At 47.6% G+C, this 22,692-nt stretch overlaps 1 protein-coding gene across 2 annotated transcripts in view; it reads left to right on the forward strand.

Annotated features, from left to right (window-relative positions):
* The window catches only part of LOC135817291 (probable ATP-dependent DNA helicase HFM1), a 61,632-nt gene that overhangs the window by 33,751 nt on the left and 5,189 nt on the right, over window positions 1-22,692 (forward strand). The window contains exons 27-34 of one of the 2 annotated variants that reach the window (XM_065330450.1): window positions 3,109-3,155; window positions 16,204-16,289; window positions 16,937-16,969; window positions 17,199-17,249; window positions 17,728-17,888; window positions 18,252-18,355; window positions 20,020-20,144; window positions 21,339-21,390. In XM_065330450.1, coding sequence (XP_065186522.1) covers window positions 3,109-3,155; window positions 16,204-16,289; window positions 16,937-16,969; window positions 17,199-17,249; window positions 17,728-17,888; window positions 18,252-18,355; window positions 20,020-20,144; window positions 21,339-21,390 — 659 coding nt within the window. The remainder of the gene's footprint in view (window positions 1-3,108; window positions 3,156-16,203; window positions 16,290-16,936; window positions 16,970-17,198; window positions 17,250-17,727; window positions 17,889-18,251; window positions 18,356-20,019; window positions 20,145-21,338; window positions 21,391-22,692) is intronic. The other variant, XR_010553526.1, reaches the window with a different exon arrangement.

The following is a 22,692-nucleotide window of genomic DNA, read 5'->3' on the forward strand; positions in this document are numbered from 1 at the left end:
CCACCTGTCGGCGAAACGATTGCTAGATGGACTTTTGCTCAGCTGAAGACGTACATGTACGTGAGGGAGAGATACCGGTAGATGGAAAGCGAGATGATTTGTTGCAGAGGTAGGACCGAAAGATTTTATTTTATTCCCAACGCCCCAGAGCTTAGGACGGGGGACAATGATGGCAGTCGGCTCCGAGCAGCGAAAGGGCGATGAAAATCCGTTCCTCCTTCACTGGTCGCTACAGCAGCGAATACCTTGACACCATCTGCATCGGGAACAGAAGAAGCTGCTTCTCCGCTGAATCCATCAAATCATAGATGCTGCTCAACAAACAGACGCAGAATTTCCCACCGAGGCCTGGAGCCATCGCTCGGAGGATTTGCTAAGTGGTGTTTCTGCTAGTGCTGTACTCCAGCATCTTCAGAATCGATAAAGGTACCTAACGCCGGACACAGAAACCATTCGGGGATGAGTCCTTCTTCTCGCCATTCGTTTACAGTGTTGAGTGTTGCTTCCCAGAGCCAAAGAATTCTGGACCGCAGAGATACTTTGTCAAGGCTAAGTGTTGGGCATCTCAAAAGAAGAAGGAGAGCTAAGTGTGTGCTACAGTGCTAAAAGAAAAGCATGTACTCGAAGTGATGTCTGCATATTGCAGTTGCACTGCAGCATTGCATGCTCCTTCCACCACATTGTTGCATTGCTGCTGACCATCAACTATTGTGAGATGAAAGGTCAATACCTGGCATATGCAACCTAGCAACAACAGCAATGGGGCACAAGGGCCAAGGAACGTAGTTGCGAAAACCCTTATCAACCACCTGGGCATACTGACACTGGCAACATTGATTTGCCTTTGTACTGGGAAATCCCGCCTTCCCTATCCCACATCACAGAGAAGGTGCTTCTAACAGAGGTAATAGCAATAGAGCGCCATACCCAACAGCAGATTGGCAGCGGCATATGGCATAGGCTGAGAAGCAAGACCCTGACTGCTTCGCGGTTTTACCTCATCCCTCACCCGAGTGAGATCACATCAGCGTTTCTTCCGTCATTGCTCCAGGCAACCAGTTTGTCATGTGCTTCCGCTATTCGTCAGGGCCAGCACAAATAGAGTTGTTCTATTTTTGTTGTATTTATCATTTTACTAGGGCCATCCCTGCAGACAATGCGCCTTTTTACAGGGTGCTCGAGGTAAGTGGGAAATGGCGTATTGCAAAGAGGTTACGTAGAAGGTTGTTATAACATAACAGCCTTCTACGCAGCCTCTGCGGCATGACGAAGGAGGCTGCCTAGCAGCCCCCCGATGGAAGAAAACTCCAGCTATCACTGCTATCAGAGACCAGGTACCGGTATGTTTTGCAAAGAGAAGCCATGTCGTGAAGAAGCATTAGGTAGGGCTAAAGCGAGGGTGTACTATCCCCTCAGCAGGCCTGGTCAAGGCTTCCGTAGCCAGCGTAGGGTGAATATTTTGACCTAAAAACAAAGTAAACTCTGCAAAGAGGGGGCTGAGGCGCTATGGCATGGCAAACAATAATTACTATAAAGTTTTAATGGATGGCGACGGGAATATTTTGTGGCGGTGACAAATGGTGGCTGCTGGGTAGCCAAATGTTATCTTGAGACTCCGCTTGATACGTCGCATGACTGTGTTGTCCAAGGTTACTGATATGATGCCTTGTCTTTGAATCGGGATACCCGCAGAACTCCAAACATGCGACTGTTAGTCATTTCGCTCAATTTTGCTACTTTATTCTTGCAGTCACCCAGATTGCATTGAATACTGTCGAATGCTTCCTCCAGCGTAGGGACAGTATGCCTAGGATAGTACTAGGTATGAGTCGTATGTCTTCAGGCTGCTCCCGTGCAGTAGCTCACGACACGAGGTAGAGCGACGCCGGTTAGCATCAGCCGCTGTTGTCTTGGCGGACCAGATTGAAAACTCCAGATACAAACTGTTTTACCAGTCTTGCTCTGGCGATTTTCTCCCCTTGTAGATCTACATAATCTTCTGGCAAGAAAAGGTCAGATCACACCACTGTAGTGTCACTTTCTTTTACTCTCCTTCCCTTTCCTCCCGTCGAATAGCAACAGTCCATTTCCTTCACAGTTCAGGATGATGGAAATTTATGGAAAAGACGAATACCATTTGCTGCGGCTGGGGAGTAACGCCGGTCACCAGTACATCCTGGAACACAGCAATGGTCGTGGTTGGTCGGTATCCGAAAACAAGACAGCGAAAAATCACTCCAGCCGCTATATTAAAAGCAAGCAAAACTGTTTCTTCTATCCAGATTTACAGCTTTAGTTTCAACGCCGAAGGAAGTGCTAAAACTAGTAACGGTGGAACTGCATGCATTCCATTCATGCACGTGCAGCACCTGATCGCGTAAGCGCGCAACAAGCCTAAAATCCGTGTACTTTGCACATCCCGTGCACTTGACAAGCTAAGCCTGGGCGCATCAATCGCATGCCCTCTCAACTTTTCGAGCGCTTATTTGGCATATCATCTATTTAGTCTATGGCAGAATTCAGCACACTGTCTTGTGCATGAATGCCTAGTGAATGCATGTAACCCATATTTACCCTTGCTAGCAATCGCCTGCCGGAACACGGCAATAACCAGTCACAAATCAATGTCATTTCTTAGCAAAGCATGCACACTTATGCTCTGTACCCTTGTGAATGACAAAAGCAATACTGCATCAGCTTGTGGTGTCATGTGACCAGCTAGGTGATCCGTAGTAACTCAAAAAAATCATTCAATTTTCCTTGCATCCGGGCATGACTCGTTGGTTAAAGCCGTTGCCCGTTGACACATGGTCTGGTGTTGGGCTCCCTGCTGCAGCGTGCAGACAAATTGCTCACCAGTCGTACCAGAGACGCAATGGGGTATGGTAAGCACCCACCCCTCTCTCGGAGGCAAATATCACATTCAAGGTTTTTGCATGTAGTGATCAGTGATCGGAAAGGGGCCTGCAGGGGTGATTCTGGCCCAAGTTTTCGTGTGAAAAGTGCGGCTCTTATCCGGGGTAACCCCCGAGTATACAGTAGACACTCCACTAAACTGGACTACTCTAGTTGATTCCCCTGTGTTTGTTGTTATCGGCTCTGCAACAGGCTATGGGATAACTCCAAGTTGCTCGCACGACAGCTAGACAAGATAGGTAAGACCATAAAATACGTGCACTGCATTAGTTGCAGAGCTCACATTTGTGTGGTGTATGGTGAGATTGATTTAGGGTGAGTCATGTGACCCAAAATTGCGCCTTGGTCAATTGGAAGTTTGAATTTTGGGGTAACACAGAGGAAGCATGTTGTACCATCACACGGAGGTCGATGGATCAAAACCCTACTCTGCCACCAAGATGGATTGGTAGAAACGCCCTCCGCCCGCATGTTTCAGTCTCGACGCAACACTCAACATCTCTGGATAGTGCACTAGTTTCACTGGCAACTGACGAGTACGGTTTCTTACCCTGTCCTGGCATGCTGCTTGTCGCGAATGCGATCGGATTTATTCGTAGTCACGAGCACAATGCATGTATATAACCAAGAATTCACAGCTACGTATACATGTATCCTTGTTCAGTGCATGATTTGTACGTTCAATCACTCGCATCCCTTTGTGACACCCTTTTTCTCATCTTGCACTCGTTTGTATATCTAAGGTTCAATTCTGGGCACCCTTTCTCTCACCTTGCACTTCGTTGCATTTCTAATGTTTCCGTTCCGGGCACCCTTTGATTCAGTTTGAACCCATGCACCTTGGCTTGCACACGCACCGACATCCAACACGGACTGTGTGTACGACTATCGGCATCTTTGATGGCCTTCACTATCCATTTTCATGCTCACAGTTGGACTCGTTGCACCGTGCGTATCTTTATGTGTCACCCTTTCAGCTACATGCACGTGGAGCTGTTTTAGTTCCACAACTTGGTGCTCTTCTTGCTTCTCTTTGATTCTTCGCTACTCCTTGGGAGCTAATTTCGATGCGTTTGTATATTCATCGCTTGTATATTTCTGCTGACGCTGTACGCAAGACACTTTCACGGCACACTACTGCTACAGGCATGCACTCCGACTCACCTATATTATCGCTCTCCCCTTGTAAATATTCAGTTCAGTCTTGATTCACAAGAAAATTGGGCACTAAGGAAAATATGGTCTGCTTCGAGTGGTTTATGTAAAGGGTATGTACATGGTTCGCGACATTTTGGTACCGAAACCCGGGAGAGTCGAGCGGCGACTCTCCTAGTACAGGAATTTGAACGACCGACGAACCATGGAAAACCAAGCGGCGGTGAGGGGCAAGCGCCAAAAGGCTGCTCGTCACCACAAGACAATCAAAGATATGGAAACGACAACGGGTAGTTTCCTCTCAGCAATCTCAACGGACATTGAATCGGATCCAGCAGCAGTCAGAGAGCTATGTCAACACAATTTCCAATTGGACTCGCATCTCGAGGCACTCGAAATATCGCTGGAAAAGTATACTGATTTAATTAACAGGTACGAAATAAAAGGGTCTGACGACCAGGAATTCAAGGAAAATCAAACGGAATGGATCGAACTAATGGATGAATTTATACGTGTAACTAACATTAATTTGGTGTCACTAAAATTCTTACAAATGGAATGTCAAAAAAAGGATCCGCAACCTGCAGCCACGGCAATGGCGGCAGGAACTACAGCAACTATAATGGATGACGACAAACTCGACAGACTGCTGTCGGAAATGGTATCAATGAATCAAAGCAATCAGAGCATCATGACAAATTTGACGAATTCTCAGAGTAATGCTAGCAATAATGCAAGTTTTGCGTAGCTAAAGTATGTTAACGCGGTGACGTAATGTTTTCACTGTATGCTGATGTCTATCACGCGCGTGTTCGCGCCAGCTCACGGATGCGCCGTTGTGCGCATGCGCAAACTCTCCCAGCAGCTCGCTTTGCATACGTACGCCCTTCAGCAGCCTTCGTGCCTGGCTCTCTTTGTTAGTTTAGAAAAGCGATCCTGTCAGCTTTTCTATTATTGTGTTCACATGGCAAGAAAAACGACATCGCTATGCTACGTAAGTTTCTACGTAAGGTGCTCGGTATTTCACTTAGACTACGTAAGTCTCTACGTAAGGTGCTCGGTATAGGTATACCAAGAGTCCATTATGGACTCTTGGTGTACCGGTATTAGATCTACCAACGGGTGGTAGCCGCGTGCTGTGCACGTGCACGGCAGCCGGCAGACATTGTGTTGCATGCATGCAGTGCAGTCCGTGTTCGGACGTGCATGCGCGAGGAACTTCCTTCTTTGGAACTGCTTCTTGTATGAGCTGTTTCGGATATTTCGTCTCCTGGCCTGGCTTATTTCGTTTCGGCGCTGCTGAGACCTCCTTTCGCGGAATATTACTCAATGACAGGTTCGTTGACCAGTTCCCTTTGATTCATTTGCTTGTGTTCACTCTTTCATTTACGAAAAGTGTGCTGATTTTGGGCGGAATGCAATAAATAATGGAAAAGCTGACAGGATCTCTTTTCTAAATTTTGCTTTTCCGCTGCCGAGGTCTCCTTTTACGGAATACTCGATGACAGGTGATCGATCTCTGAGTTGACCTGTTTCCTTCGATTCATTTCCTTATGCTCACCCTTTCATTTACGGAAACGTGTGCTGATTTTATTCGGATTTAGATCCATTTTTATCTCTTTGCCCTTGTCTACAGTGTGCGAAGAACGCGAGTTCACCTTCTTGACGGTAAGGCTCATGTTAGATGTGTTGTCGAAATACTCATATTCATTGTACATTGGTACGTTACAAGTTAGGCACTGGTCAGTGGCATACCATCGTTGGCAGTTCCCAATCTGGAGGGAAAGGTTCAAGGACCCATTGAGTTTGCAAAATAAATTCGCATACGGTATCAGGGAAAATCTCCATTGTGGAGAGGTTCAGTAAACTTGTTTGCTTCATACGAAACAAGCCCATGGGTGCAGTCTCGTCTCGTGAAGATCTCGTACCTGTGGGATTGGATTTGTTTACTAGAGTCTGGGCTGTTTGATTTGTGAGTACCGCCGAGATTGCACTGCCCCAAATAAATTTTCGTGCCGCCAAAGCAAGAATTACGATCTGCAATCTGTTTGTAGTACCTGCAAGAATGTGCTGTACATGTATCGTACTTTCTCTATTGCTGTTTCAGTTGCCGTCATGTTGCTAAAGAAACGTTCAGTAGAGAGGTTCTGCAAAACGAAAATTCGAACGAGGTTTCGCGACAGTCCTTGCGAAAGTGTGTACAAATTTTTGCACGAACTTTGCGTTCTGCACATTTTCGTAGTTTGCGCGGGCCAAGTGCACGTACGCCATGACCCGATCTCACGAAATTTCCTACGACAGTTCATTTCGTGTTCCCTGCAAGTTTCGCGTCCAAAGTTGCGAAAGTTCGTGCGAAGTTTCGCACTTCATAACGTAGAACGAAAGTTTGTACGCGTTTTCGTTTTGCAGAACCTCTCTAGTGACTCATTTGTTTCATACGAGACTAGTCAATGAGTTGGTGTGGCTTAGAATCTTTCGCTATAGAAGAAATCTATTCGTATGTCTATTGGAGAAATAATTGTATTCACTGGTTATATATGTAAAATAGGTTAAGATAAACTCACAGAATAAATACCATCGTTCCCTTGGTGTTCGTCCTAAAGAGGTTCGACTGGATATCATTCATACTCACCAAAAGATGTGTAAGATTTTATCATTTATGGAGTGCCTTGTTTATCTCTCAGTACCTCCAAGCATAGCCTTGCCCCTTTTATCCTCAGGATCAGTGTAGTTGTTGGAACGAGGTGTCGGACTCAGCAATGTATTTGTTTACATTTTAATACATGTTTATTGTTCCTCCTTTGCTGTGTTGTTTTAGAAAATCGTGGACTAACAGTTTGAAGTCATTGAACTACTTCCAAAAGTTGTATCGACATCAACAGAATTACGATTTCAGTGCAATATGATGCAGGATGAGTCTGGATGACCTTATTACGATAACCCATGATTATAAACACAGAATCAACAAAAACATCTGCGACACGCACCTGGTTACATTTCTCAAGTAAATCTGATCCAGGGTGGGGAAATCTGAAATATCTGAAAGGCAAGACAATTTTATGACAGTCATGAAATTCTGCTACAGCAACATGCACAGAATGACCTCCGTATAAAAAGTATCACCACGGTCCATCACTACTCACATGTTTCCCCGCAGAAGAACATGCTAGCCTAGTGCCATTTTCTGCAAGAAAAGGCTTGCACCTCAATGCGTATAATACGGTATTGATATGGTGTGAAGGCCATCATTTACATATTGATACAGTACGAGGTGATTTGGCTTTTTTTAACATTTGGCATTTTTTAACAAATGTGTAAAATTTGCTTTTCTTCTGGCTGTTTCTCTGCTCCGGATGGCTGTATCGAAACATGGGTGGTGGCAAATGGGAGCCAGTTTATCGTAGATCAACATTGACCAGAAAATTTGGTGCATATAATTTAATTCTCCCTGCCACGTTGGTATAACTAGTGGTGGGTGCTTTGCCATTTTGTGTAAAATGTGTAAAATGAGCCCCTGAATGGACGAGGAGGGCAGTGAATTGCTTCCGCAGGGCCTTTGGACGACGTCAGGCCGTCTTGCCATCACTAGAGACAGTAATGAAGAACAGTAGGTCACGGAATGCACTCTGTGAGAACGAAAACATCGCTGCGATGCTATGCTATCTATCCAATTCCACCGTATAACACAGCCACTAGTTACAAATACAAAACACGGCTTTCGCAGCATACAATGCAGTTCACTCCTCTGTTGACAGATTAATTTTCATCCACTAGCAATCCTTGAAGTGATATCTATCAACTTCAGAACATTGATGACCGAATATCCCAGTTTGTGATGCCATTTTACAAATTTGTTAAAAAATGACACACCAATTATTTGAATCCTGAGAATACTGTGAAAGTAGGACATGATTCAAGACACTTTCCAAAGTGGGATCATTCCCATTTTTGGACACAACGGGCATGAAGGATAGCACTTCCACTTGCAACAATTCATTTGGACGTAGCTTGTCTAGAAGTGACTGAAAAAACGTCATTTTACAACCATGTTAAAAAAAGCCAAACCACCTCGTATAGGGCATTCCATTGATTGGTGACAGAAAAAACAAAAGAAATTATAGCAATAAAAACTGCTTTATGGCAGTTTTCTAAAAAAAGTTATTGTGTTCTAGTCCATGGACCCCGTCTAAAAAGTAAGAAATTAACGAAATGTGATAGCCGAAAATTAAAATTTCACACAAAACCTCACAATAATCACACACAGAATGAAAAGCTACATGTAGAAGACCTTTTCCCCTCGTGATCCTCTTTCCTATGCATGCATGACTGCATGTTGACAATTGTTGGTGCAGTACAAGTTTAGTGTTGAAAGCAGCATTTCAAGTGTTGTGATTATTGTGAGGTTTTGTGTGAAATTTTAATTTTCGGCTATCACATTTCGTTAATTTCTTACTTTTTAGACGGGGTCCATGGACTAGAACACAATAACTTTTTTTAGAAAACTGCCATAAAGCAGTTTTTATTGCTATAATTGCATTGGCTCGCATGACTCTTGCTCCGTGTTTTCAAACTCCGGAGTTCTTCAGTTCTGTTCAGACTTCCTTGTACAAGGTGACATCGTCGTTTCGGTCTCTTGTTGCCTAGTTGTGGTGTCCAGTCCCTGGGCGGGCTGGAATTCTGAGTGCTGTATCCGCGGAGTGGTTTACTCAAATTTTCTCAAATTTTCCCACGCTGAGGCAAGAGATGTCGCGCAGGTCCGCCAGGTCATCTTCTAGCCCCTACGCTAGAGCAACATCCTCCCCTGCTCCTGGAACCACCCAGGCCAGAGCCCCGGCCCAGAACCTCGCGCCGCCTCGTGCTCCTCGTGCTTCGGCTCTACCTGGCCAAGTGCCTCCGTCTCAGTCAATGCCGGCCGGCCACCCACCCCAGCCCACGCTGGCGAGCCAGATCTCCGCCGCCGTGGCTGTTGCTATTCAGCCTCTGGCCGACAAGGTTACCCTGCTGGAGCAGGCTGGCGCAGCCCAACTCGCCGGCCCAGGAACTGGCGTAAACTCGGGACTCGCTCATGTTCCGACGTTCAGCGGGGCCTCGCTTTGTGCTGCCGGATCAATCGCCACTGCAGCGCCGGTTTTACCAGTATCAGTACCGGCTGCCAGCCACCCGACACAACAGTGGCCGTCATCTGGAGACCTCCCCGTGGTGCCGCCTCGCCTTCGAGACCGGATTGTGCGAGGTGAGTTCACAGAATTAAGCGATTTGCTGCCTGAATCCCTGGGCTTCGAGGGGGATCATGATGTGATGCAACTCGACGTGGGCGCGGGCCGATCTGTGCAGCTCGTCCCCAAATCTTCCCACCGGCAACCCGCCAAACGACACATCTATGATCTTGCCACATGGGTGGAAGCGTTCACCACATACTCGAGGGTGCTGGCCGACGCCTCACCACAGCTGGCAGGTGATCTCTGGGCGTATCAGGCCATCATTGTCGATGCCAACGTCCGGTTCCACAATGATGCCTGGCTGTCCTACGACCGCAAATTCCGTATGGCCACGGCGTCCCTCCCTCACCGCTATTCCTGGTCCGTCATTGACCCGAACCTGTGGCAGTCTTGTCTCACGGGCCGTGGGCGGCCTCCGTGCCAGCGTTGCTCCATGGTCCATCCAAGTCAGCCCAGCAGCTGCCCCTTTCGTGGGGGGCTCCCAGCCCCAACAGCGCCTACGGGGAGCCAGTTCTCGCACCAGCCTGGCTTTGACGGCAAAGCCATCTGTCGTAATTTCAACTTCGGCAGCTGCTTGCTCTCCCCCTGCTCCAGAGCACACGTCTGCATCCAGTGCCGCGGCCGTCACCCCGCACGCCAATGCTCCAAGTCTGGTGACTCGACCAAGAAATAACTCTCACCCCAGTGGTGACGCTGCTTTATAGGTGCCCACTAGCACGCCTGTTCATGTTCAGCGCTTTATCAATCTTCCCTCTCCTCATCCAAATGCAGTATTTCGCTCTTATGGTTCACAAGGCATGCAGTATGGCTTTCGTATTGGCAGCTTTCGCCCCATTGCATCTTCTGTTATGTCTCCTAATCACTCTTCGGCTTGTGCTTGCCCTGCTGAGGTTACTACTCATCTGCTTAACTGTTGTGACCGCGGAGAAACTGCGGGCCCATTTGCATCTCCGCCATTCCCTCACATGCATATTTCTGGTTTGGGTGCTATCCCGAAGTCTGATGGCAAACTGCGTATCATCCACGACCTCTCGCCCCCTGCCGGCTCGAGTGTGAATGACGGTATATCTCGGGATGAATTCAGCCTGCAGTACGAAACTGTCGATACAGCTATCTCTCTGATCATGCAGGCAGGGTGTGGCGCTCTTTTGACGAAGGTCGACAGGAATGCATTCCGTCTCTGTCCTGTTGCCCCCTGTGACTGGCCTCTTCTGGGCATCTTCTGGCAGGGACAATTCTATCATGACAAAGTGCTACCATTTGGATTGCGTTCTGCGCCATACATATTCGATAAATTCGCCACAGCAGTCCAGTTTATTCTCGAGGATGCATGCCACCTAAGCCAATTACTCCCCTACCTGGACGACTTTCTGAACGTTAGTCCGCCCCACCTGCCCGTTGCGGAACATCATCGCTCACATATCTTAGACATGCTCCGCTATTTGCAGATACCGGTGGCCTCTGAGAAAGTCGAAGGCCCATCCACATGTCTCACCTTCCTCGGCCTGGAGCTGGATTCGCTGACGTTTGAGATCCGGTTACCGTCCGCCAAACATGGGGCGTATCTCGGCAAAGTCAACGGCCTCCTTCAATCAGGCATGGCGTCCCGGCGCGAACTCGCCTCCGTGTTGGGCAATCTCTCGTTCGCGGCCCGGGCTATTCCTGTCAGTCGTACCTTCCTGAGGCGCCTGTACGACCTTGACCGTGCAACAAGCAACCTTCCAAAGCACAAGGTTCTCTCTGGCAATAGCACCGTCATCCAGGAGGACATACTCAGCTTCAGAGCGGCGGTACCTGGATTTCTGTCAGCAGCATGGCGTTGTGGCCCTGCCTGGAAGCGACGTTCCACTGTGCTACTACGCAGCCCTCCTCATGCGCACACTGCGGCCGGCCTCGGTTCGCACATATATGTCAGCCATCTGGAACTTACACGTCGAAATGGGCCTCGAGTACCCGAATCAGCCGACGTCCCTGCTGTCACGAGTGTTAAGAGGCATAGCCCGTTCGTCGGGACCTGGCCGCCCTCGTTTGCCTATCACAACACCCATCCTCCGGCAACTCTGCCAACGCCTCCAAGTTTCCTCCATGCGGCACTCAGTTGACTAGGCAATGCTGCAGTGCGCCTTCACCCTGGCCTTTTATGGCTTCCTGCGCTGTAGTGTGAGCTCACCTCGTTGACGTTTGGCAACGTGGCCCTGGACCAACAATCATTTCGTATCACCATCACGCTGCTGCAATCAAAGACGGACCCGGACGGTAGGGGCACGGTAGTCCACGTGGGCGGCTGTACCTATGTCATCAGCTGCCCTGTTACGGCGATGGTGCGGTACCTGACGGCAGTGTCGGCAGAGTCCCAATCTCCTAGAGATCAGCTGCTCGTCTACCACAATGGCCAGCCTCTGGCACGAGCGGACGTCACGAGGGAGGTGCGGACCCTCCTACCGCTTTGTGGGATTACAGATCCGTCCAGCTATGCCAGCCACTCATTCCGGATCGGAGCAGCCACGTCTGCAGCTATCGCAGGCGTACCAGAGCACGTGATCCGCCATATGGGGCGATGGCGCAGCGACGCCGTGCTGCGCTATATCCGTGTTGAGCCATCCGAGGTGCGGCTAGTATCAGAGAAGCTAGCCACAGTGAGTGACTGACCAGTAGCGCTGCACCTTGACGAATGTCTCCTCCGGTATACATACCAACTCTCAGTACCGCTATCGGTACCTAGATTTCTTGACTGCTAGCAGCTCCTGCTATACTCCTCGTTCAATGCTCGCGTTATTTCTGAGCACTGATTTATTTGGTTGGCCCACCAGGGTAACTAGCTTGGGCACTGAACTCTCAGTAGCTGGCAGCATTCTCTCTACTCTCCCGAATCACTCTATTCGGTTACTGCCCTTGGCAGGTCAGCCGCCATTTCGGTCTCACTCCGAATCACTCTATTCGGTTACTGCCCTTGGCAGGTCAGCCGCCATTTCGGTCTCACTCTCGGTCCCCGCCTCTGTCGGGTCGGCCGCCTCCATGGTTACACACTGCCAGCTCCTTCGCCCAGTTACCCTGTGGTGCCAACCAACTACTGCTGTGTCTGTGTGTGGGTCGTGTATGCCTCCGCGTACGGAGCATGCGTTAATGCAAGTTTTGCGTAGCTAAAGTATGTTAACGCGGTGACGTAATGTTTTCACTGTATGCTGATGTCTATCACGCGCGTGTTCGCGCCAGCTCACGGATGCGCCGTTGTGCGCATGCGCAAACTCTCCCAGCAGCTCGCTTTGCATACGTACGCCCTTCAGCAGCCTTCGTGCCTGGCTCTCTTTGTTAGTTGCATTGGCTCGCATGACTCTTGCTCCGTGTTTTCACCCACCCACCCACACCGACTTCATTGTGTTACAATTCTTATTCTGTAGCACCCCGCTTATACTACTAACCTCATTCGTCTTCCAAACTCACTCTGCTAAACAAAAACAAGCAGGGATTGGGCACTGAACTCTCAGTAGCTGGCAGCATTCTCTCTACTCTCCCGAATCACTCTATTCGGTTACTGCCCTTGGCAGGTCAGCCGCCATTTCGGTCTCACTCCGAATCACTCTATTCGGTTACTGCCCTTGGCAGGTCAGCCGCCATTTCGGTCTCACTCTCGGTCCCCGCCTCTGTCGGGTCGGCCGCCTCCATGGTTACACACTGCCAGCTCCTTCGCCCAGTTACCCTGTGGTGCCAACCAACTACTGCTGTGTCTGTGTGTGGGTCGTGTATGCCTCCGCGTACGGAGCATGCGTTAAAACTGGTAACACGGTCAAATTGCCTAAACTGGAATTGTTCACTTTTGATGGTGATGTAATGAAATTTAAGGAATTTCAAGATATGTTTACTGCCACTGTTCACGCAAATAAATCTTTGTCTGATGTGGAGAAGCTATCTTACCTGAAAACACACGTGAAAGGAAAAGCACTGGAATGTATCTCTGGTTTGGCCCTGTCAAATTCAAATTACAAGGTTGCATGGGATTTGCTAATGGATCGGTTTGGGAAAGACCATGTTGTAATCAATGCTCGGTACTTGGCATTAGTCAATTTGGAGAAACCGTCTAGCCGACCTGAATCATTGCGGAAATTCTTGAATGACGTCGAGGCAAACATCAGAAGTCTAGGTGCGCTACATGAGGACATGTCACAGGCACTATTCATTCCACTGATTACCTCCAAATTACCGAAATCGGTTATGTCTCAATTAGAATTAAAGAAAGGCACTACCACAAAATGGACAGTGCGAAGTCTACGTGAGGCAATGAACCACTACGTAGATGCAATGGAAGCAGCGGAAGCTGCAACTACCGGCGGAAACGAACGACAAAGGGATCGAACATACAACCCAACGACACACGTAGCTCACTCAATGGCAGCAAACACGATAAAAATGGAACGTAAATGCATCTACTGCGGACAATCGCATTTCGCTGATGAGTGTACCAGGTACACAGATGCAGAAACCAGAAAAGATCAATTGAATGGACGGTGCTTCATTTGCCTGAAATCTGGACACAGTGCAAGGGCATGTGAGCGCACTAAACCATGCTACTACTGCAAACGCACAACACACCATTGCAGTATCTGTCCAGAGAAATTTGGCACAGGGAATGTGTCATCCCCAATTCAAACAACAATGGGAGTGGCAATCTCAGATCACAAGAAAACGGTTTTACAAACTGCAGCTACAGAAGTATCAAATGAAAGTGGAACCAAGGAATGCCATGCTCGGATTTTATTCGACACCGGAGCAACTAGATCCTTTATCACTGAATCCCTATGCCACAAACTGCAATGTAACAAGATTGGCGAGGACACAATCTCAGTGTCAAGCTTTGGTAACGAAAAACGGAAAATCGAAACCATGCCAAGAGTCAATCTACGAATTGAACAACCAGACAAATCTTGCACGGAGGTCTGCGCAAATGTCACATCAATCCTGTGTCACCCAATTCAACGATTCCCGCTTCCAAATGATATGAAGTTGCATGACCTGCCTCTTGCGGAACTACCTGTACAGGAACCAGAGAAGTGTGACGTGGACATACTGATTGGTGTAGATTACTATCACAGATTCATAATGGACGGCAGTATTGCACTGCAGAATGGCATGTACATGGTAAAATCAACGTTCGGGTATTTACCATCAGGAAGTACGGAGTATCATGGAATTACGGATGATGCAGTACATGTACTCACTACGTTGCCAACGACAAGCCACGATCCAATGGAGGATACTCCTGTCACTGCTATTCTCGTGCAGGGGGAGGGTCCTGACGGATCACCAGCAGGCATGGACCCGGAGCAATTCACTTCTTTCGGGAAACTAGTCAGAGTCACAGCGTACGTACAGAAATTTATTGATAAAATCCAAAAAAAATCGGTTGGCAATACCATCTCACGTGACGAATACCAACGAGCGGAATCGAAATGGATACAATTTACACAACGACAACACTGTTTGTCATGTAAACAGCACGATGGTGGCCCGTTTCAACTTCCGAAACCCCCTCCTTTTGCACAAGGAAAGAATAATGGAGTTGCTACCGTATGATTTCACAGGCATAGATTACGTTGGACCTATTGAGTTTTTAAATTAAACGAAGGCTCGATGAAATGCAAACCATGATTACCTACCTAACACTAATTCAGTCTGATACAAATAACTGTTTCCACTCAATTTTTCTCTTTCAACACTTCATTTCACAGTTGTAATTGTTCACTCACGTGTATGCTATTTCATAACTATGGTAGTCACTTTCAGCGGGCGGGAGTGTCGCGAATGCGATCGGATTTATTCGTAGTCACGAGCACAATGCATGTATATAACCAAGAATTCACAGCTACGTATACATGTATCCTTGTTCAGTGCATGATTTGTACGTTCAATCACTCGCATCCCTTTGTGACACCCTTTTTCTCATCTTGCACTCGTTTGTATATCTAAGGTTCAATTCTGGGCACCCTTTCTCTCACCTTGCACTTCGTTGCATTTCTAATGTTTCCGTTCCGGGCACCCTTTGATTCAGTTTGAACCCATGCACCTTGGCTTGCACACGCACCGACATCCAACACGGACTGTGTGTACGACTATCGGCATCTTTGATGGCCTTCACTATCCATTTTCATGCTCACAGTTGGACTCGTTGCACCGTGCGTATCTTTATGTGTCACCCTTTCAGCTACATGCACGTGGAGCTGTTTTAGTTCCACAACTTGGTGCTCTTCTTGCTTCTCTTTGATTCTTCGCTACTCCTTGGGAGCTAATTTCGATGCGTTTGTATATTCATCGCTTGTATATTTCTGCTGACGCTGTACGCAAGACACTTTCACGGCACACTACTGCTACAGGCATGCACTCCGACTCACCTATATTATCGCTCTCCCCTTGTAAATATTCAGTTCAGTCTTGATCCACAAGAAAATTGGGCACTAAGGAAAATATGGTCTGCTTCGAGTGGTTTATGTAAAGGGTATGTACATGGTTCGCGACACTGCTTCCCCAATCTGTGGTTGTCTTTTCCGCATGCATATCTGGAATAAAGTGGCTATCACCTTCATGAATGCAAGGAGTACATACTCCTTCCATGGATAATTGATTAATTGTTCATATTAAAAGTGGCTATCAGATCTGTAGGGGTCACGCGAGCAAGCTGTCCACGGTCTGCTTCGTACAGTAGATGCGGTATCTTGACAGATCACTCGGGGCTGGAGGATCATGGATGCACGACCCAGCTCGTTTTGAAATGCATTTTACATTGGACGAGGTGCGGGTCCCAAGTGATCTGTGATGATTTATTGGAGTCTGCTGTACAACTGCCAATCAACTTTTCCTGTACATTGGCTGTGCTGCATGTTTTCTTTTTCTCTTTTTTTTCTTTTCCCCCTTGCTGGTGCAGGTATTACAATGGCCACTGCACTGAGCCATGCTGGGCTTACCACCTGGGAACTGCTGGAAGACACTAACCCACGCCGGATTGAAATGGTAAATTGGTGACATAGCAAGCCTTCGTGTAACACGATTGTGTACAGTGTAACTCAATTGTAGGCCTCCCGTCCCCCTGATAATGTTACAAGAAATTGCCTAAAATTCCCGGCTTTCTGCATGCTTTTGCACATCTCCCTGAGGATAGAACTGTAGTCGGTAGTCATGTAGTCATGTGCCTATGTGTACATAGCAGATAAAGAGCAGTGGAACATCATTGCTGTGCAGATATATGTATGCAACCTGGCATTGTTCGTACGGGTTCCGTTTTCGGTGAGCATGGTGTGTGCGTGTGGAGGGGGGGGGGGGGGGTGCAGCTGGATCCCGGGACGGATACCCTGATGCAGTCAATCCTTTTCTCTTTTCTGCGCCTTGTCCTCACCCACTTGCTGAGGTGTGGTGAGCCCATTAGTGGGATCACTTTCAAGTCCACCCAAAGTTTGGGGATTTCAGCGGGTGTCGGCTGTTGGTCGATTCAATGGACAATTGAGTCATCTTTCCAAGTTTCTTTTTGAATCTCTCTCCTCTCTCCCGGGGAGACTCACGTTACCAGTTTTGGCAGTGAGCAAGTACAAATACAAGTGAGTGTGCATGTATGTGTGTCTGACTGTGTGTGTACGCTCGCGTGTATGTGTGTGTCTATGCAGATTGTCAACCGAAACCCACCATTTGGCAACCAAGTAAGCGTGCATTGCCAAGTTGTTCTGTTTCTGAGAGAAATAGCTGCCCCGCTATACATCTAGTTTCAGTAACTACCAATGCTCTCGCTCTTTTGGAGAGATACTATTCCTGTAGTTTTGTGATTTTTTTTCTCATTTTCTCACCCGCTCATGCGTTCTATCACTCACTTGCCCACCGCCGCCACCACCACCACTTTCTGATTCTCCTCTTTATCAACTTGTGCTGCAGGTTCTAGGGCTGGTGGCTGCTCTTCCGAGGCTTGGACTGTGTTGCAAACAGGTATGATGTGTGATCACACATCAGTTCTACAGTGGTGGGGAGTGAAATCCAACCCCATGAATGTCACAGTACAGGGTGACGTGACTCTCGTACTATGAACACTAGGCTGTGCAGTAAAGTTGACTTTGCTTTATTCGTGAGATCGGACTTCACTACCCAATGCTGTGCAGTGTCAGACGTTGTACATATACATGTGTGTGCAGTCAAGCCTGACAAATGTACACGAAATTCATGTTCTCAGAGATATGGTTCCGGACTTTTCCAAGCAAAACAACCAGACATGTTGTTGACAGTGTGCAATGTAGATGAATGCGGTCTGCGCTCGTGCATATACATGTATAGCAAAGGTGCTTAGCATGTAACGGATAAAACTGGGTACTAGGGCAAGCACAATGATTTCGAAGAACTATAGGCTTTAGGAAACACACTGCAAGTAACACTTGCTTACTTGCTATTCTCACACACTATTCTATATCAGATTGGGAAAGCATTGGCTGAAGACGCCACCGTTGAGCTGACGGTGAACTTGAAGAACTTCCAGTATCTGCTAGATAACAGGGCAGTAATTTCACCCCACCACTGTTCTGTCCTAGTTGTTGGTGATGGCGACAATCAAGTGGTCTTCAAGCAGCGAATTTGGTAAGTGCAGGTGCCACGCCATGGAGTAAGCAAAGTTTGTCATTCTTTTGAAAGTTGTCTTTCGCAATATGGAATGACATGCCGTGTATTCTAGTTTTTCAATGTCCTTGCAACCCACTATCAGTCAGTGGCACCAATGATAATTTGACATTACTGTCGATTTAGTCCCATCACTTGCGGTCTGCTCGCCTCACATGACCCAGTCACAATTGCGCACCTTCACCTCGCACCTTGCAGAGCAGGAGGTTTGCATTGGAGGTTTTGAATACATTATGCTTGTTCCCAGTATGCCCTTGTGCTTTGTGTTTGCAGCAAGTGCTATTAAATTCACGTGTGCATTGAATCCTGTGGCCTGCCAACCAGGTTGAACATGCTATTGAGAACGGGCACCTGGACCAGGACGGTGTCTTTTCAGCGTGCTATTAAGTCGGATCAGCTTAACGTGCAGCTGATAAATACGGAGTATGGTGAGTTTACGGCTGTACACGTGACATTATGTATCGACAGCTGATGGGAACTCCTGGGATCATATTTTGTGGGGTAATGCAGTGTTAAAACCCCTGCTAGCTCCTATCCCTATCCCTGATTCTTACTGCTCACTTGCTGTCGACTCAGCTACATTTGTCATGACCCGGATCAGACTCGTCGTGACAGCGACCATGCATTGAGTTCAGCAGCCAAAAGCTGGGCTCCGAAATATTCTAGAGTTCTGTAAGAACCATGATTAGTCCTGCGAAGGATTTGGCACTTTCGTTAGTTGAGCAATCATGGCTTACAACTCGTGGCCTAGAGTCGCAAGTGTTGTCGTACGTCGGCAACACCTTCAGTACAAGTCGTCAGCATTGTACTCACTACACTGTTGAGCTTGAGGGGACCCTGCTTAGTCCTGCAAGGGAGCTGATACCTTTGTTAGTCGAGCAAGCGTGGCACCTCTTCTCGCGTCGTACGACGTAAAGGGTCCTGCAAGTGCTTCGCGCACTGCGGACTCCGTTATCCCTTTTTGGGAGAGGTCACGGCTTGACCGTGAAGCACCCTACGGGGTAATGAGAGGGAAGAGCCTACGCCTACGGGCAGGAGATGAGGGGTGACCATCAATCAAGGCGGCGTGCTCTGGCTGCAGCAACTTCCGACAGCGTACTCCAGGCCCCCGTCGCACGAAGAGCCTCGGAGTCCTTTCATGTAATGTGGGTGAGCGAGCTCCCCGTATTGATTGATCTTTGTACTATTCTAGTTGGCTGATTGCACATATTGCACCACTGTTTGTAATATAGAAATAATCCTTACGCATTCTTGCCGCTGTATACTTTTGATCACATAATGTAGCATATATAAGGAGCTGTTTTGCTAACATTCATCCTCGATTCTCGGGGGAGCTCACTACTCCTCTCGATTCTGAGAGAGTCACTCCGACTCTCTCCTGCTTTGGGTCTTTTGACTCTACACACTTGATCTTTCGATCTAGTACTGCAATGGTTCAAATAAACACTGTTCAAGTGGAATTAGAAACCTGTCGTTCTGTGTGAGCTAGCAACTTGGATGGCGACTATATTGGTCGTCTACCTGGGTAGCCACTAGACTGATCTAAGCCAAGTCACAAACCCGCCAAAGTGCGGCCATGACACATTTATGTGCCTGTTGGTGTCAGTGTACGCACTATGCACAGCCATGCGTATCTTGCACATGCATACTACACCGTGCAGGTACACGCATCTCAGATTGCATCTCAGGTGTACTGTGTAACATGCATGGGATGTACCGTGGAGTGCATCTGGCCGCACAGTCGCCAAAGGCATATGTTTTAGCAACAAGCGATAGATTTATACTGAGAGAATACGGTAGCAGAAGGAAAATAACAAACTCACTCTCAACAAGGCAGAACAGAACAATCTTGCTGGGGACAGAGAGACAGACACATGCACTTTTGAGCAGAAGAGATTTCAGATTCATGCTTCTGGTAAAGATATTTTTTCACGGTTCGCACGAGACTCAGTTAGACTGAGTCTCTGCATGCGCAGGAATGCCACTACTCTCCAGGATCAAGGCACAGATGTAGGTCCTAAGCGCCGTGAGGTGAGTGGATCAGATACTTCCGGTCACATTTTTATTGCCATTTTCTTCCTGTGTGGTGCAGTTGGTCTCGACGTCACCACTAAAATGTCCATGGAGTTTGCGTCGCTGCATCATTCAAAGTTCCCAGGCTACTCCGCTCCCAGCAGTATGCCTAAGCCAGAAAGAAGTGTTCCCAAAATGAAGAAGGTACTGGTATCCGTATGTGTAAAATGTGATAGTTGATGGGGCACTGCCGCTGATGATTTCCCTCATTTTCAGCTAGTCTTGCAATGCGGCCGAGGCTTATCATGTGATCCTTCTCCTGAGGGGTCGCCCTGCATGTGTCACACTGGATCATGCTTCCATGGAACATCGCTTGCGTGTGATTTCACCCAGCACACGTGTTCATCTAGCTCGGTGTACTAGTACAGGTAGACTCCCTCTAATTCGAACCTCAAATTGCCAGGCCCTAAATTCGAATTATCCGGAACTTCTAATTATCCAAATGCAGTCCCATGTACTGATATGTACGTCAAAATGCTCGAAATTGTGTCCTGATTATTTTGCACATTTTATTTGCATCAACGAAACATAGGTGATCATGAACAACGAGATCAGTTCATTTCACCAAAACACTGGATCGACACGAAGTCATTGGATATTATTTTCATCTTCTACGAAGTTCTGTGAAGCAGTTTTCAATCGCTGCAGTTGTCCTGAAACGATGTCAACGCAAAAGAACAGCGCTGCCTTCTCTGCGTCATGAAAGCCCGTCGGAGAGCAGCACGTCGTTCTGAAGAACGGAAGTGGAGCATAGGCATAGGCAAGTTTTACGACTTCCAGTTGTTGTTCAGTCCCAAACTTCTTTGCGCATGAACTGGCGCGGCATGACAAGCCATTGAGATCCGCGAAGGGAGCCAACCACCTGGAAGAAGTCGTCTTCAATCAAATCTTTGCACTTTGTCTTGCACGGGCTTGGATCAAATTTCGAGAGAAGGTGGGTTTCTTCAACGCTATTGTCGATCCTGGAGCGGACCAGGGATCAATTTTTGAGTTACTCTTGATCTTGGCTAGAGAAGGAGAAAAATGAACTTCGAATTACGAGTAGAGCAACTCCATCTCACTTCGAAATAAGCGCTCGAAGGACATAGTCACTGTACTGTGAACTGCTCTTCTGTACGAAGGCAGAGTTCGAATTATCCATCGGGCGCACTTTTCGTACTTCGAATTATGTCTTCGAATTTGACTTGAAGTGACTTGCAGAAGATCGGTACGACGAAAAAGTTCGAATTACACGGAATGTTCGAATTACACCGTATTCGAATTAGAGGGAGTCTACCTGTACATGTGAATAGTGCCCAATGTTTGCCTATGGCCCTGCACCTATTCGTATGCACACAGATGAGGCAGCAAAAGACTTCTAACAACATTGGTGGAAAAAGCGACTCTGCAGGTGGGTTTGTTTTCTATGGGTGACACTCTAGGCTTCTTTGTCCGTTGAACTCCCTCAATTTTGAGATCCATGCTAGCTCAGTTGCACAGCTATTCACCATAGGTATACAGTCATGTAGTGTCAGGGGCGTCACACACGGTACGACCACTACGACCATGGTCGTACCACTTTTCGTCCAGGATGGTCCACCCAATTCATCCGAAAAAGCAATAAAAAAATTCAAGGATCTTCGGACTTGTACAAAACATCGCAACTGTTACTTTCATTGCAAGGAGCATACAGACTTGATGCCTAGCACTAGCAGCTAGCTATTGCCCAAGACTCCAGGCGGCTATCCATTACGATAGGCGGCTGGAGTCACGGTTAGAGACAACCAGACGATGGATTCCTCACGGACGCATTCGCTGCAAACTTGACGGAAACAGAGCTGAGCTGGCGGCAATCACTGGGTCCAGAACTAAAATTTTCCAAGATCTACCATGTTACAATGGCGATCAGCACGTCAAGAGACACTACATGTATGTCACTTGTCAGCTACAACATAATAATTATATTCTTTCCACAACGACACCTACCTAGTACCTCTGGCTCCTGACGATCTACTGCAAGCGGATTCGAAAATGCATTACACCCGCGAACGCAGCGCTTGTCAACGGTACGGAAAAGGGAAGCGCTTCATTCTCCGAAGCTGAAAAGTGTTTGGACTGCTGCTCCACGGCGGCAGAATATTCTGCAGCTGTTCACCGACACGACCCGCTTCACCTATATTATAACGATTTACGATCGTTTCGTTCCCCGAGTTTTCTGGTAGCGGCAACAAGAATTTCGTCCGCGACGACAGGACGAAAGTCTCTCGCAAACTAAAGTCCTGTTGCCACGAAGACAGAGAAGATTCCGCAAGCGCTTTCTTCTGCATCCATTGTTGTACCTCTCCGGTCCACTGGCAGATCTTTCAATCCCACCGAACAAAAACAAAGGATCTTCTTCTCTCTCTAAAAGCAACTAAAATAATTACTTCGCGACTGTCCAGGCCGGACGTGTACATAGTGTACGCGACGCGGCAGACTTTTGCAGGACACGACATACATGTACGTTTTTGCATAGGCGCTAGAACGCGCAGCACGCTTGTACTTCGGATTTTGCGATTTTTTCGAGGGCAATGGCCATGATGGCCCTGAATCATTGAATGGGTTCCATTTGCCTTGCTTGGCTACCTACGATGTACAGAAAATACCAAAAATCCATGAGAAGTATGTTTTTGGAGCTGGAGTGGGGTTGTCGAATAAGTGCTAGGGAAACCCT

The sequence above is a fragment of the Sycon ciliatum genome, chromosome 5 (genome assembly GCF_964019385.1).
Source record: "Sycon ciliatum chromosome 5, ocSycCili1.1, whole genome shotgun sequence".
Lineage (NCBI taxonomy): Eukaryota > Metazoa > Porifera > Calcarea > Leucosolenida > Sycettidae > Sycon > Sycon ciliatum.